General features: G+C 43.0%; 1 protein-coding gene across 1 annotated transcript in view; it reads left to right on the forward strand.

Moving 5' to 3' along the window:
- POLR3A (RNA polymerase III subunit A) overlaps positions 1-15822 on the forward strand; it is a 259739-nt gene that overhangs the window by 12158 nt on the left and 231759 nt on the right. Inside the window, exons 3-4 of the mRNA XM_077259406.1 lie at positions 7185-7322; positions 14035-14206. Of these exons, the coding sequence (XP_077115521.1) occupies positions 7185-7322; positions 14035-14206 (310 nt within the window). The remainder of the gene's footprint in view (positions 1-7184; positions 7323-14034; positions 14207-15822) is intronic.

Genomic DNA, 15822 nt, shown 5'->3' on the forward strand with positions numbered 1-15822 from the left:
AACGTGGCACTGAAATACGTGGCACTGAAATACGTGATACGTGGCACTGAAATACGTGGCACTGAAATACGTGGCACTGAAATACATGGCACTGAAATACGTGGCACTTAAATACGTGGCACTATGACTGTCAGAAAATGTTCATTAAACGGTTAGGGGTGAGGTTAGGGGTAGAGTTAGGGTTAGGGTTTGGATCCCTTTATCACCTTGATGGTGGTGGGTGGCTTTTCAGTGTGTTTTCTGTTTTTTTTTCGATAAAAACGCATGCGTTTTTAACGCAAACAAACGCATGTGCTTAAAAACGCATGCGTTTACATAGACCACAATGCATTTTTTTGCAGCGAAAAAACACATGCGTTTTTTTGCGGCAAAAAAACGCCGCAAGAAAATACTGCAGGTTGTATTTCTGAAAATGAACGCATGCAGAAAAAAAAACGCATGCGTTTGAAAACGCGACCAAACGCGAACAAAAAAAACACATGCGTTTTCAATGTTAAATATAGGGAAAAAATGCATGCGTTTTTTTGTGCAAAAAACGCTGCAGACAAAAACGCAAGTGTGAAACCAGCGACGCTTTTTATAGCAAAAAAGTTTTTGCGTCTCCACATTTTGAGACCTATAATTTTTCCACATTTTGCTCCACAGAGTCATGTGAGGTCTTGTTTTTTGCGGGACGAGTTGACGTTTTTATTGGTACCATTTTCGGACACGTGACCATTTTTGATCACTTTTTATTCCGATTTTTGTGAGGCAGAATGACCAAAAACCAGCTATTCATGAATTTCTTTTGGGAGAGGCGTTTATACCATTCCACGTTTGGTAAAATTGATAAAGCAGTTTTATTCTTCGGGTCAGTACGATTACAGTGATACCTCATTTATATCATTTTTTTATGTTTTGGCGCTTTTATACGATAAAAACTATTTTATAGAAAAAATAATTATTTTGGTATCGCTTTATTCTCAGGACTATAACTTTTTTATTTTTTTGCTGATGATGCTGTATGGCGGCTTGTTTTTTGTGGGACAAAATGACGTTTTCAGCGGTACCATGATTATTTATATCCGTCTTTTTGATCGCGTGTTGTCCCACTTTTTGTTCGGCGGTATGGTAATAAAGCGTTGTTTTTTGCCTCGTTTTTTTTTTTTTCTTACGGTGTTTACTGAAGGGGTTAACTAGTGGGGCAGTTTTATAGGTTGGGTCGTTACGGATGCGGCGATACTAAATATGTGTACTTTTATTGTTTTGTTTTTTTTATTTAGATAAAGAAATGTATTTATGGGAATAATATATATATATTTTTTTTATTATTTATTTAGGATTTTTTTTTTTTTTTTCTTTACACATGTGGAAATGTTTTTTTTTTTACTTTGTCCCAGGGGGGGACATCACAGATCGATGATCTGAGTGTGCGCACAGCACTCTGTCAGATCACCGATCTCACTTACATCGGTGCAGGCTTACCAGCGTCTGCTCTGAGCAGGCACTCGGTAAGCCACCTTTCTCCCTGCAGGACCCGGATGCCGCGGCCATCTTGGATCCGGGACCTGCAGCGAGGAAGGAGGTCTCAGGGAAGCCCGCAGGGAGCCCCCTCCCTGCGCGATGCTTCCCTATACCGCCGGTACACTGCGATCATGTTTGATCGCGGTGTGCCGGGGGTTAATGTGCCGGGGGCGGTCCGTGACCGCTCCTGGCACACAGTGCCGGATGTCAGCTGCGATAGGCAGCTGACACCCAGCCGCGATCAGCCGCGCTCCCCCCGTGAGCGCGGCCGATCGCGTATGACGTACTATTCCGTCACTGGGAATTAAGTCCCAGGTCACCTTGACGGGATAGTACGTCAGATGGGATTAAGGGGTTAATTCTGTCATGTTGAGATTTAAGGAGAGCCTTTTTAATGTGTGATGGATGACTACTGGTGTATAAAAGCAAGCTATTCCGGTCAGTAGATTTGACATATACACTCACCGGCCACTTTATTAGGTACACCATGCTAGTAACGGGTTGGACCCCCTTTTGCCTTCAGAACTGCCTCAATTCTTCGTGGCATAGATTCAACAAGGTGCTGGAAGCATTCCTCAGAGATTTTGGTCCATATTGACATGATGAACCGAATGATGGTCATGATGAATAGTAGAGTTCCCTCACAATAGATCACAATCAGGACGCCTCACAATGGCTCTTCACACCTCACTAACCACACCCCTAAGCTCTTGGCTGTGAGATCCCTTCCTGCTGGCCATGATTTTCCGCACAAAAAACGCAGCAAATAATGCTACATGCGTTTTTGCAGCGTTTTTGCAGCGTTTTTTTCATCACCCATTCAAGTCAATGGGTGAAAAAACGCTGCAAAAACGCTGAAAGAAGTGACATGCCCTATGTCCAAAAAAAGCAGCAAAGCAGAAAATACTGATCAAACAAAAAACCAACGTGTGTGCATGAGATTTCTGAAATCTCATAGGCTTTACTGGTACTGTAAAAAGCAGCTGAAAATTAGCATAAAAAAAAGCAGCAAAAAAGTCCTGTGTGAACGTACCCTAAGAGCTGCAAGGGAAGCTGGTTGGACAGGCAGGTTCCCAGCGGCTTCTCCCTGTTTACTCCATTGCAGTAACTTTTTGCTTCTGTGTGTAGGAAGGTGCTTGTCAGTCATTGACAGAGATTAGAGAGAAGTCGCCGGGGACTTGTATTTTCAACTAGTCAGGTTGAGTTGAGCTCCTTCCACATCTATTGACCTGTTAAATACCTCTGTCAATCTCTGACAGTGGCATTTAATACTCACTAGCAGGGAGAACGCCATTACATGCGGCCATTGGCACGCCCGTGATGTGATGGTGGGGCGCCCATGAGTTGCCGGTGGCCTGCTGAAGACTTCTCTTGTCATGATGATCCTTCTGTTAAAGACAGCAATTAGCTAGTGTTCAAAGGAGATTGTAATAATTACTATACGTAGCAGTGCAGCTGCACTGCTATGTATGGCACAAGTAATCAGAAGATTGGAGCTTCCCCTAAAGAAACTATGAAATTGAGTAAAAAGTAAAAAAACTTTTCAAAAATCTAAGAAAAAAAAAAAAATCACCCCCCTTTTGCCCCATTAAAAATAAAGTAATAGAAAATACCATACATATGTATACATTTGATATTGCTCCATTTTGAAATGTCTATTCTTTCACAATGTAAAATAAATCTGATCGGTAAATAGCGTTATGAGGAAAAAAAATCAAAATGCCAGAATTAAAGTTTTTTTTTGGCTGTAGCAACACTGCAATAAAATGCAATAAGAGGCGGTCAAAACATTTATATCTTCAAAATTTGTATCGGTAAGAACATCTGGTCAGGGCTCATAAAATAAGCCATTGCCCAGCCACAGATTCTGAAAAATGGAAATGTTACGGGTCTAGGAATATTGCGACAAAAGAAAAATGTCATTTTTTTCACCACTTAGAAAAATTAAGCATGTTTGGTATCTGTACTCGCACTGACCTGGGGAATCATATTGCCAGGTCAGTTTTACCGTACAGTGAACATTGAAAATTAAAAAAAAATATTTATAAATTGAACTTTTTTTGCAATTTCAACACAGTTGGATTTTTTTTTCTGCTTTCCAGTGCATCACATAAGAAAATGAATGGAGCTAATCAAAAGTACAACTTGTCCTGCAAAAAGCAAGTCCTCATATATGGATGGATAAATTAAAAAGTTATTGCTCTTGGAAGAGGGGAGAAAAAAATGGAGAATGGCCCCGGGGGTGAAGGGACTAATTAATTTTAATTGTGTATTTCTAATAGTATTACAGAAGCGATATTAACTGATATTCTTCTACCTTTGTGGGGCTAAAATTTTTATTTATTTTTTTGGCTGGCGTTCAATGTGTGAAAACATGACACACACTATAAATACGGATTGCACAGTCCTTAGGAGACCTTATCTCTATTCTGCGAGTGCATCAGCTGTGAACTGCGCATGTCCCATGACTATGGCTAGATTCACACTAGCGTTTTGCTGAGCTGCAGACTTCCTCTGTGAAGCCCCGCTCACGACCGCACCGCCGCCGCTCAGCTCCGCCTACGTCCGCATGCTGCTGTGTGCCCTATCTTTAACAATAGGTACGCAGGTTGTGTGGATGCCTCCTCCGCATGTGTCATTTTGACAATGCGGCGACCCGCGTCGAACGCAGCTGGTTGGAATTTCTTTTTTTTTTTTTCTCTGCATCGTAAAAATGACACATGCGGAGGCATCCGCATACATCTGCACAACCTGCGTACCTAATGTTAAAGATAGGTACGCAGGCTGCATGCGGATGTGGGCGGGGCTTCACGGAGGAAGTCCGCAGCTCAGCAAAGGCTAGTGTGAAACTAGCCTAAGCCATGGCTAAGGGTGACACACACCTGAAACACGTAAATGTCTTAAGCCATGTTATAACATGAAATCTTAACTTTTGTCAGCCGATTTGTCTGATGTGTTCTCAAAATCACTGCCCTGGTGCCTAAACCCGCTGTCACCACTACACTGTTCAGAGTGCAGCAGTAAAATTATTATGACTGCTGTGTTGTTAATACTGACTTAGTTCAGCTTTATTAAGCGATGTCATGCTGAATTTATAAAAGGCTTCTTCCAGGAGTGAGAACTAGTGATAAGCGAGTGTACTCGGGTTTTCCAAGCATGCTCGGGTGATCTCCGAGTATTTTGGGCGTGCTCGTAGATTGAGTCGCTGCATCTGCATGATTTGCATCTGGTAGACAGCCTGAATACATGTGGGGATTCCCTAGCAAACAGGCAACCCCCATATGTATTCAAGCTGTCCAGCAGCCACAAATGGTGCAGCTGCGGCGACTCAAACATAATCTACAAGCATGCCGCAAATACTCGGAGAACACTCGGGCATGCTCGGAAAACCTGAGTACACTCGCTCATCACTAGTGAGAACAAGTCAGGCAGCCTGACTTAGCAGTACAGATCTCAATGTTGGATGAAGTCAAGAGAACTGAAATCAAGGAAATTAAGGCACTAAAGAAAAAGTTTGAAGAGAAATTTCAATTCACTTCCATATATAACACAATATAAATAAAGAACTTAAAAAGATAAAAAATAAACAGTCTTGCCACATTCTTAAGTCTGTCCTATCAAAATATAAAATGAATCAGTTTGGTAAATTATTTAAAAAGAAAAAATAATCAAAAAGACCAAATTTAGTTTTTTTTTTTGGTTACTTGATCTCACTAAAGAATGCAGTAAGAAACCATCAAAACTTTGTATGTTGCCCAAAATGGTATCAATTGAAACAGCTCATGATGCACAAAAGAAGCCCGAACACATCTCCACCAATGGAAAATAAATACGTCTCTGAAAATGGTGCTACGAACCACAAAAATTATTCTTGTTTAGTATCGCTGACATACTGACCTGGAGAACTATGTCATCAGGTCATTTCTACCACACAAAAAGCCATTAGCTAAACCCGAATATTCCCATGCCTTAGCAAATGATACTCTTGAAAAGTTTTTTTCAAAAATGGGGTCTAAGGGGTAAGGTTTCTCCTTGTGGAGAGTGACATACCAGCTCTGGCTTGTCAAGGTAAGGAGGCTTATGTCACACTCCACAAGGAGAAACGTTACCCCTTAGACCCCAGTCCAGAGCCTCTCACCTAGCCAAATCAGTTCTCATGCTTCGCACTGACGAGGGCCAACAGCCCGAAACACCGTGTCTGCGAATTGAGATACTGATTTGGCATTTTATCCTAAGTCATATTGCACGACTCGTTAAAGGGTTGATTGTGACTTGTAGGATCGCTACTTCCAAAAGGTGGCGCTATAGAGTTTATGTCCTCTTTTTCTCTGAAGAGGCAATTTGCATTTTAAAAAATGGGAATTAAAGGACAATTCTTATTCATAGTCTGTTTTGTTGCAATTCTATTCAGTAGGAAATGGAACCATAAATATTAGGTTACTGTTAAATTATCTTATGAAAGCAAACATTTCTATTTGTTTTTATTGGTTATTTATGCTATATATGGTATACACGAACCTATGTTTGTTAAAGTGTATTACTAATTTTATTGTAACATCTAAAGAGCTATGCATTAAAGTTCTCCCTTCCTTTAATTATCCTTTCTTTTCCTATTATCTCTGTTACTCCCTATTAAATAATTATTTACATCTATCTTTCCTCCCTCCATTTCCCCTTCTTATATTTCTGTTAATATTTTTAAATGTAATAAAAATGATTGAAGCATAAAAGCCATAAGCTAACCCAACTACAATGCAGGAATTGCGTTTATTCACTGCATGTTTATATTGCGCTGTGGACAGGGACACTATTCCAATTGTTGCCTCAGCCATCAGGATAGACAGATTCGGTTCTGCCAGTGGTTTTTTGTGACGCTGTCGTCTTGCAGTCACCTATGCAATTGACCTGACTCATCAAAACTTTTATGCCAAACTTTGACTTGACGACTTCAAGCCAGGTTCTCCCAGCTCCACTGATATGTGCAAGCTGTGGCATCCAGCCAGGTACTGCAGTGAGCTTTCTGGTGTAGCGCACGGAGGCATGCACTCCTTTATGACTCCTTTGCATCTGCTTCCAGCACATCTCATCAAAAACGACATGAGCAATGCTTCTCTTGCTCAGTTGGGCCCAATATCTCTGCACTGTGATCCTAAACCTCCAGAAGGGGGGAGTTACATCACACACGGAGCGGGTCCCACCCACTTTTACCCTTGTCATAACGCGAGCTAGCAGTACACTATATTTCATGAGAAATTTCAGCAGCTGCTCCCCCTAGTACTTAAAAATTCAAAATATCAAAACTTTTAAAATGATTTTTCAGCATTTTATACCATTAAAAAAAGTTGCATGTCCCCCCCCCCCAAAAAAAAAAAAAAAAAAAAAAAAAAAAAATTAGCCATTAATACTAGATTTTTTTTTTCTTTACTTTTTTTAAATAATATATAAATTTCCATTTGTATTCGGTGTTCCTTCAGCAACACCACCTGGAAAATTAAGCATGTTAAGTTGGACATGTCCATTGCAATAAGTTGGCCAGCTATACAATGTATTTGAGAGGCCAAGAGGTGTAATCCTGTAAAATGGGATTTGCCCATCTATAAAGAGGAATTCCCTAGTAGGGTATGTGAAAATAGATTTTCTAAGCTAAATGAGCGCTTAAATATGTTTCTTTGCATTTGCAGGGTACTAGTGAGAAGGATCGTCCCTGCCTGACCTGTGGGAAAAACTTGGCTGATTGCTTAGGTCATTATGGATACCTAGATCTGGAACTTCCTTGTTTTCATGTAGGATATTTCAAGTCTGTCATTGGCATTTTACAGGTAAGTTGAATGATGTAATATTATATAGAATTAGGATGATTTTCATTGGTTTAAGAGAATGATGTTGCAAATTATGCATGTTCTTTAAAGGGTTTTTCCCACAAACAAAAATTCATTTTAATCAATACATATTGGAATAAGAATATTTTCCTCCATTGGATGTATTTGAATTAAATAATCCTGTGCTGAGATAATCTTATAGATGGCCCCTGCTGTGTACTGTGTAATGGCTGTGTCTGACTAAGGGTACCGTCACACAGTGCCATTTTCATCGCTACGACGGCACGATTCATGACGTTCTAGCGATATCGTTACGATATCGTTGTGTCTGACACGCTACTGCGATCCGGATCCCCGCTGAGAATCGTACGTCGTAGCAGATCGTTTGAAACTTTCTTTTGTCGTCTAGTTTCCCGCTGTGGCGGCATGATTGCATCGTGTGACACAGGTTGTATACGATGTGCGCACAGTAACCAACGGCTTCTACATCGCAAATACGTCATGAAATTATCGCTCCAGCGCTGTGTATTGCAACGTGTGACCGCATTCTACGACGCTGGAGCGATAATCATACGACGCTGCAACGTCACGAATCGTGCCGTCGTAGCGATGAAAATGGCACTGTGTGACGGTACCCTTACAGGGACATGATCTGATCATACCACATCTCCTGGGCAGGGAGGAAGCAAAACACTATACTGATATTATAGCAGGGGATCACAGCTGACGATTTCCCTGCCTGGTTTTAAACAATGTTTCAAGAAAGAATCATTTATGATCCCCTGCTGTAATGTCAGTATAGTTTTTTATTTTTTTCTCCTCCCTTCCCAGGAGCTGTGTTATGATCAGACCATGTCCCTGTACAGTCAGACACAGCCATTACACAGTACACAGCAGGGGCACATTTACTGTATTATCTCAGCACAGGGACATTTTATTTAAACACGTCCAATTATAGAAATTATTATAATTCCATGATCTATTGATTAAAATCAAATTTTCTTCTTGGAAAATCCCCTTTAAATATATTTATTCCACACAGATGTTTAACCCCTTTCTGACAATGGACGTTATGATCCATCCATGTGCCCTGGGCCTATTTGACCAGGGATGTATCATTTTGTCACCGCGATCACACGCGCTGCAATTGCCACCGGGTGTCAGCTGATTCTAACAACTGACACCCAGCACTAGGTGCCAGGAGCAGTCACGTTATTTTGTCCTGGAAAAAACAAGCCACCACACAGCTCCCATCAGTGGAAAAATAAAAAAGCTGTAGCTCTCAGAATAAAGTGTTGCAAAAATAATTGCATTGTATGCTTCAAAACATAAAAAAAGATATAAATGAGGTATTGCTGTAATCGTACTAGCCGGAAGAATAAAACTGCTTTATCAATTTTACCACACACGGAACGGCATAAACCCCACCACCACCACCAAAAAGAAATTCCTGAATTGCTGGTTTTTGTTAATTTTGCCTCTCAAAAATCGGAATGGAAAGCGATAAAAAAAAAAAAAAAAAAGTCATGTGCCCGAAAATAGTAATAAAAACGTCAACTCGTCCCTTTAAAAAAAAAAAAAAAAACAAGCCATAATATGACTGTCGGCCAAAATATGGAAAAATTATAGCTCTCAATATGGTGCTGCAAAAAATATTTATTGCAATAAAAAGCATATTTTAGTGTGTGACAGCAGGCAATCCTAAAAACACATCCTGATATTTCCGGTGTACCGGAGATGTCAGTGTCCGCGTGTGTGTAATACTTGCGGCATATGTGTGGCGCCCTTGTGCCACATCAGTACCACATGGACTCCAGGGAAGAAGTGTTACAGTAAGCGTTGTTCCCCGATGCCGGGTGCCGAACACTGCTCTCATCATTCTCCCCTGCTCTGCCGGCGATCGACGTGAGCAGGGGAGAATGATGAGTTATATTTAAGTGATAAAAGACACAGCAGGTGGCTGATGGGTCTATTACTCCCATCAGCCTACCCCTGCTTCCCCTAATAAGTGATAGCAGGAGCGGCTGATGAGTGTATTCATCAGCTGGCGCTATAAATAAAAGAAAAAAACAGCATGGGTTCCCCTGTATTTTCTATAACCAGTCAGGCAAAACTCTCACAGCTTGGTGCTGTAATCCTCAGCTGCCATCTTTGGTAAAAATGGTTATCAGTAACAGAGGGATATCCCCGCTCTGTTTTTTTCTTTGTAAATTATTTGATTGAATAGTTTGCAAGAACGGCAGCCCCCCCCCCCCCCTGTTTTTGAAAACCAGCTAAAGCTCACAGCTGGGGGCTAGTTTTCTCAGGCTGGTAAGGGGCCATGGATATTGACCACCCCCGGCCTAAAAATAGCATCTCGCAGCTGCCCAGAAAAGGCACATCTATTAGATGCTCCAATTCTGGTGCCTTGCCCAGCTCTTCCCGCTTGCCCTGCAGCAGTGGCAAGTGGGGTTGATGTGACCTTTGTATTGTCAAGTGACATCAAACCCACGGCTTAGTAATAGAGAGACGTCTATAAGACACATATATCCATTACTAATCTTATAGTTACATGGTAAATAAAGACACAGCCAGAATAAAGTCTATTATTAGAAATAAAACAAAACACATTTTTCCATTTGTATTTAAAAATAACAAACCCAGTTATACTCGCCTAACGCCTATTCCACCGAAGCCCTCTTTCTCCTGTAATAAAACTAAAATAAAAAACAAACATATCCCTCACCTATGGTGGTTTTGTCCTGATCTCACGCTGTAATCCATGTCTGTGACACAGTGAGTGCTTGTAGTGAGGGCTCACGGTGCTAGCGGGGATCTCACCGCAGTTCAGCCCAACTGGGAATGCAGCCTCAGTGACCGGAGGTTACATCTATGAAGTCACCGTCGGTCACTGACGTTGCACTCGCAGCAGCTTATTAACCAGGGGTTCTCAGCCTGGATGGTTGGATCTTGGCACCGTTCAGCTTGAAAACTAATTATCCCCCAGACATAGATTACGGCATGGGACGGAACAACAGAAAGGTGAGGGATATAGTTGTATTTTATTTTTGTTTTATTACAGGAGAACAAGGGCTTTCCGTGGAATAGGCGTTAGGTGAGTATAAGTTAACTGTGTGTTATTTTTAAATATACCGTATATACTCGAGTATAAGCCGACCCGAGTATAAGCCGACCCCCCCCTAATTTTGCCACAAAAAACTGGGAAAACTTATTGACTCGAGTATAAGCCTAGGGTGGAAAATGCAGCAGGTACCGGTGAATTTCAAAATTAGAAATAGATACTCCATACCATTCATTATGGCCCCATAGATGCTCCACATAAAGCTGTGCCATATATAATGCTCTGCACCGTTGCCCCATAGCTGTGCCATATATATAATGCTCTGCACCGTTGCCCCATAGCTGTGCCATATATATAATGCTCTGCACCGTTGCCCCATAGCTGTGCCATATATATAGTGCTCTGCACCGTTGCCCCATAGCTGTGCCATATAGTGCTCTGCACCGTTGCCCCATAGCTGTGCCATATAGTGCTCTGCACCGTTGCCCCATAGCTGTGCCATATAGTGCTCTGCACCGTTGCCCCATAGCTGTGCCATATAGTGCTCTGCACCGTTGCCCCATAGCTGTGCCATATAGTGCTCTGCACCGTTGCCCCATAGCTGTGCCATATAGTGCTCTGCACCGTTGCCCCATAGCTGTGCCATATAGTGCTCTGCACCGTTGCCCCATAGCTGTGCCATATAGTGCTCTGCACCGTTGCCCCATAGCTGTGCCATATAGTGCTCTGCACCGTTGCCCCATAGCTGTGCCATATAGTGCTCTGCACCGTTGCCCCATAGCTGTGCCATATAGTGCTCTGCACCGTTGCCCCATAGCTGTGCCATATAGTGCTCTGCACCGTTGCCCCATAGCTGTGCCATATAGTGCTCTGCACCGTTGCCCCATAGCTGTGCCATATAGTGCTCTGCACCGTTGCCCCATAGCTGTGCCATATAGTGCTCTGCACCGTTGCCCCATAGCTGTGCCATATAGTGCTCTGCACCGTTGCCCCATAGCTGTGCCATATAGTGCTCTGCACCGTTGCCCCATAGCTGTGCCATATAGTGCTCTGCACCGTTGCCCCATAGCTGTGCCATATAGTGCTCTGCACCGTTGCCCCATAGCTGTGCCATATAGTGCTCTGCACCGTTGCCCCATAGCTGTGCCATATAGTGCTCTGCACCGTTGCCCCATAGCTGTGCCATATAGTGCTCTGCACCGTTGCCCCATAGCTGTGCCATATAGTGCTCTGCACCGTTGCCCCATAGCTGTGCCATATAGTGCTCTGCACCGTTGCCCCATAGATGCTCCACATAAATCTGTGCCATTGCTGCTGCTGCAATAAAAAAAAAACAAAAACACATACTCACCTGTCTTGCTTGCAGCTCCTCGGCGCCATCTTCCCGGCGTCTCTCTGCACTGACTGATCAGGCAGAGGGCGGCGCGCACACTATATGCGTCATCGCGCCCTCTGACCTGCACAGTCAGTGCAGAGAGAGAGACGCCGGGAAGATGGCGCGACGCCCGGCGTGTGGAACGAGGACAGGTGAATATGACATACTTACCTGCTCCCGGCGTCCCGCTCCTTCCCCCTGCCTGTCTTCGGTGCCGCAGCCTCTTTCTCTATCAGCGGTCACCGGCACCGCTTCATTAGAGAAATGAATAGGCGGCTCCGCCCCTATGGGAGGTGGAGCAGCCTATTCATTTCTCTAATGAGCGGTCCCACGTGACCGCTCGGGAAGAGCTGCAGCACCCGGAGACAGTGGGACGTGCAGGGGGAGCGACAGGAGCCCCGGTAGCAGGTGAGTATATGACAGTGCTCACCCGCCGACCCCACCACCGATCATGACTCGAGTATAAGCCGAGAGGGGCACTTTCAGCCCAAAAATTTGGGCTGAAAATCTCGGCTTATACTCGAGTATATACGGTAAATGGAAAAGTGTGTTTTGTTTTATTTCTAATAACGGACTCAATTCTGGCTGTATATTTACCATGTAACTATAGGATTAGTAATGGATAGGTGTCTTATAGACGCTTCTCCATTGCTAAGCCGTGGGCTTGATGTCACCAGACAATACAAAGGTGACATCAACCTCACAAATATGAACTCCACTTGCCCCTGCTACAGGGCAAGTGGGAAGAGCTGGGCAAAGCGCCAGAATTGCACATCTAATAGATGTGCCTTTTCTGGGCAGCTGCGGGCTGCTATTTTTAGGCTGGGGGGGGTCAATATCCATGGCCCCTTACCAGCCTGAGAATACCAGCCCCCCAGCTGTGAGCTTTAGTAAGGCTGGTTATCAAAAATGAGGGGGACCCCATGCTGTGTTTTTTTTTTTATTTTAAATAAATAAAAAAAATTAAACAAAAAAAACAAACAGCGTGGGGACCCCTATTGGTTATTCTTGATAACCAACCTTGCTGAGGGTTGCAGCCTCCAGCTGTGAGTTTTGCCTGGCTGATTATAGAAAATACAGGGGAACCCACTCCGTTTTTATTTATAGCGCAGGTGGCGGCTGATGAATACCCCCATCATATAATCCCAGCAGCTGATGCCTGCTGTCATTGTTCTTACATGAATACAGCTCTCATCATTCTGCCCTGCTCTCACCGATTGCTGACAGAGCAGGGGAAAATGATTAGAGCTGTGTTCAGCACCCGGCGCCAGGGAACAGCTCTTACTGTAACGCTTCTTCCCCGGCTCCGATGCATGTAACACGGATGACATCCATTTGTGTTATGCGTATGCACATGTGCGGGATGTTTTGCGGCCCTTGCTAACATTAAAAAAACCGACATGTCAGCATGTTTTGCCCTTGGACACACGATTCGTGGAAACACACCGACATGTGCACAGACCCATTCACTTGAATGAGCAAATACTGCTCCATTCCTCCAGTCTCTCAGTATGGCTAAGTAGTACTGTACAGCCACGTTCAGTAGAAATTGTAGGACAAATTTTGATGCCGTTTTCACCCACTTGCGTGAAAATGTAAAATCTTTGGCTAAAACTAAATTTTGTGGTAAAAATGTTATTTTGTCTTCACTGCCCAATAGTATAACATTCTGACACATCCATGGAGTCAATATGATCACTGCACCCGTAGATGAATTCATTGAGTGGTTGTAGTTTGTAAAATGGGGTCACTTATGGGGGGTTCTGCTGTTCTGGCACCACATGGGCTCTCCCAGTGGGTCATGGCACCTGCAAAACATAACTGTAAAATCTGCTCCTTTCCTTCTGAGCTTTACACTGTGCCTGAAAAATATTTCCCGATTACATGTAGGGTATTGGTGCACTCAGGAAAAATAGACCTCAGTGTGTTGTAAAGAAAAATTCTTATTAGCCCTTTAGAAAAATTAATAACTTGGGGCTAAAACAGTTTAACGGTAAAAATGTAATTTTATTCTTTCTTCACCACTCAGTGGTATAAAATTCTGTGAGGCACATGTGGTGTCAATATGATCACTGCACTCCTAAATGAATTCAGTGGAAAATGAGTGGAAAGTGTTAGTATATATTGTGTTCATTTTAGCTGGCTTATTGCCCGTTTACAGATTTTTTTTTTTTTAGTACTTTGAAAAGTCCATAAAATGATTTTTAGTTATAAAACAGTTAGAAACGTTTAATTTATATATGTTCTTAATAGTACATTTTGATTGGCTCTTACAGATGATCTGCAAGACCTGCTCCCATATTATGTTGAGCACAGAAGAGAAGAAACAGTTCTTGGATTTCTTAAAGAGGCCAGGCCTTGCATACCTGCAGAAAAGAGGACTAAAAAAGAAAATCTCCGAGAAGTGTCGCAAAAAGACAACTTGTTTGTACTGTGGTGCCTTTAACGGTCAGATTTATTTTATATTTTTATGAAACAAAAATATTTTTGTGGGTTGAAACATTTTTTTTTTCTTGTGTTCCAAAGGATTCCTGGGTCAAAGGAACTGACAGTCTTTTGTTGTTTATAATACACCCTCCGTCTTTTAACACTGAGGGGTTGAGTAAAAAAAACATTGCTTATCTAGTGACAATTGCACTTTTCAAGGGGTGTTATTTATTGGGCAGAAATTTTTTTTTCACTCCTTGAAGTTCGTGTGTTAGGGTATGTGCACACGCTGCGGATTTTGCTGCGGATCCACAGCGTTTCTGCAGCTGCCGGTCCGCAGCAGTTTCCCATGAGTTTACAGTTCAATGTAAACCTATGGGAAACCAAAAACGCTGTGCACATGCTGCGGAAAAAAACGCGTGGAAACATTTCGCAGCATATCACTTCTTTCTGCGTATTCCACAGCAGTTTTACAGCTGCCCCTATGGAAAACCGCAGTTGTAAAACTGCAGTAAAAACCGCGGTAAATCCACGATAAATCTGCAGCAAAAACGCAGCGTTTTGGGGCAAAAAAAGTTTTTTGCATTAAGTTTTTTTTCGGGCATGTGCAGTTGCGCTGCCCTTCGTACTTACAGCGCAGGCGCCGGGGACGATAATGCAGCAAGAGGAGGCGCCCGGCGTGCACAGGCCCGGAGTGATGGCTGTGCTGCGTCAGATTAGGATGGAAAGTCCCGCCCCCGGGACGATTTCAGGGTATGAGGGAGCACATTTTATAAACGTTTATTTCAGCGTGTGCAGGGAGCATAACTAAAAGAGCCGCCTTGTCAGAATGCAGCATTTGTGCTGCACAAGGAGGCTCTTTTAGTTACAATCGCCTGAGGGGGGCGACAGGTTCCCTTTAAATGGGGACAAATTTTGATAAGAGGAGGCCGTCAAACCATCTGCAACATGACAGATCCTGTGCATTTTCTCCCTTTGTAGTGGTTAGTAGGACAGTCAAGGATCATAAGTGCCCAAGGCTCACTGTTGTGGTTAGGAAGAGAGGGATAGCCGGTCTGGTCAGATATTAAAGAAAGTAAAGTACTATGGCAAAAATTTCTGGAAGGTGTAATAATACATCGTACATCACAGCTTGCACCAGAATACACTGTGGGATGAAGTGCTGATTCCCACTGGTCAAAATTTTGCTAGGAAACTTTTGTGTTCTGGCATTCACGTAGTTGTGTACCATTTACATTAATAGGGGATATGCTGTTTTAAAGGGAATCTTTCACCATAGTTGACCTATCTAAACTTTTAATATGGACATACAGGTTATAAACTGCTAAGGAGAGTGATGCCTGTATGCCTCATACCAGATGGCTTGTTGTTGAGAAGTCTTTTATCACTTTATATAAATAACCTCTTCCAGGCTCTGGGGAGGACACTGCTTGGAACATAACTCTGCCCCCGGAGCTTATTTTACATGAAGGGGGAGTTACTAGTGTGATGTCTGATGGCCGCTCTCTGCTCATCCGGTCTCACTGCTGAGCTATGTGTGATTATACATAACACATCTGCAGGATGCTCTCAGCTTCAGTGTCCATATCACAGGCAGACAGGGTTGCAATATTGTTACAATACAGCAGAGCTTCCAG

This window comes from Ranitomeya variabilis, chromosome 4 (genome assembly GCF_051348905.1).
Source record: "Ranitomeya variabilis isolate aRanVar5 chromosome 4, aRanVar5.hap1, whole genome shotgun sequence".
In the NCBI taxonomy this organism is placed as follows: domain Eukaryota; kingdom Metazoa; phylum Chordata; class Amphibia; order Anura; family Dendrobatidae; genus Ranitomeya; species Ranitomeya variabilis.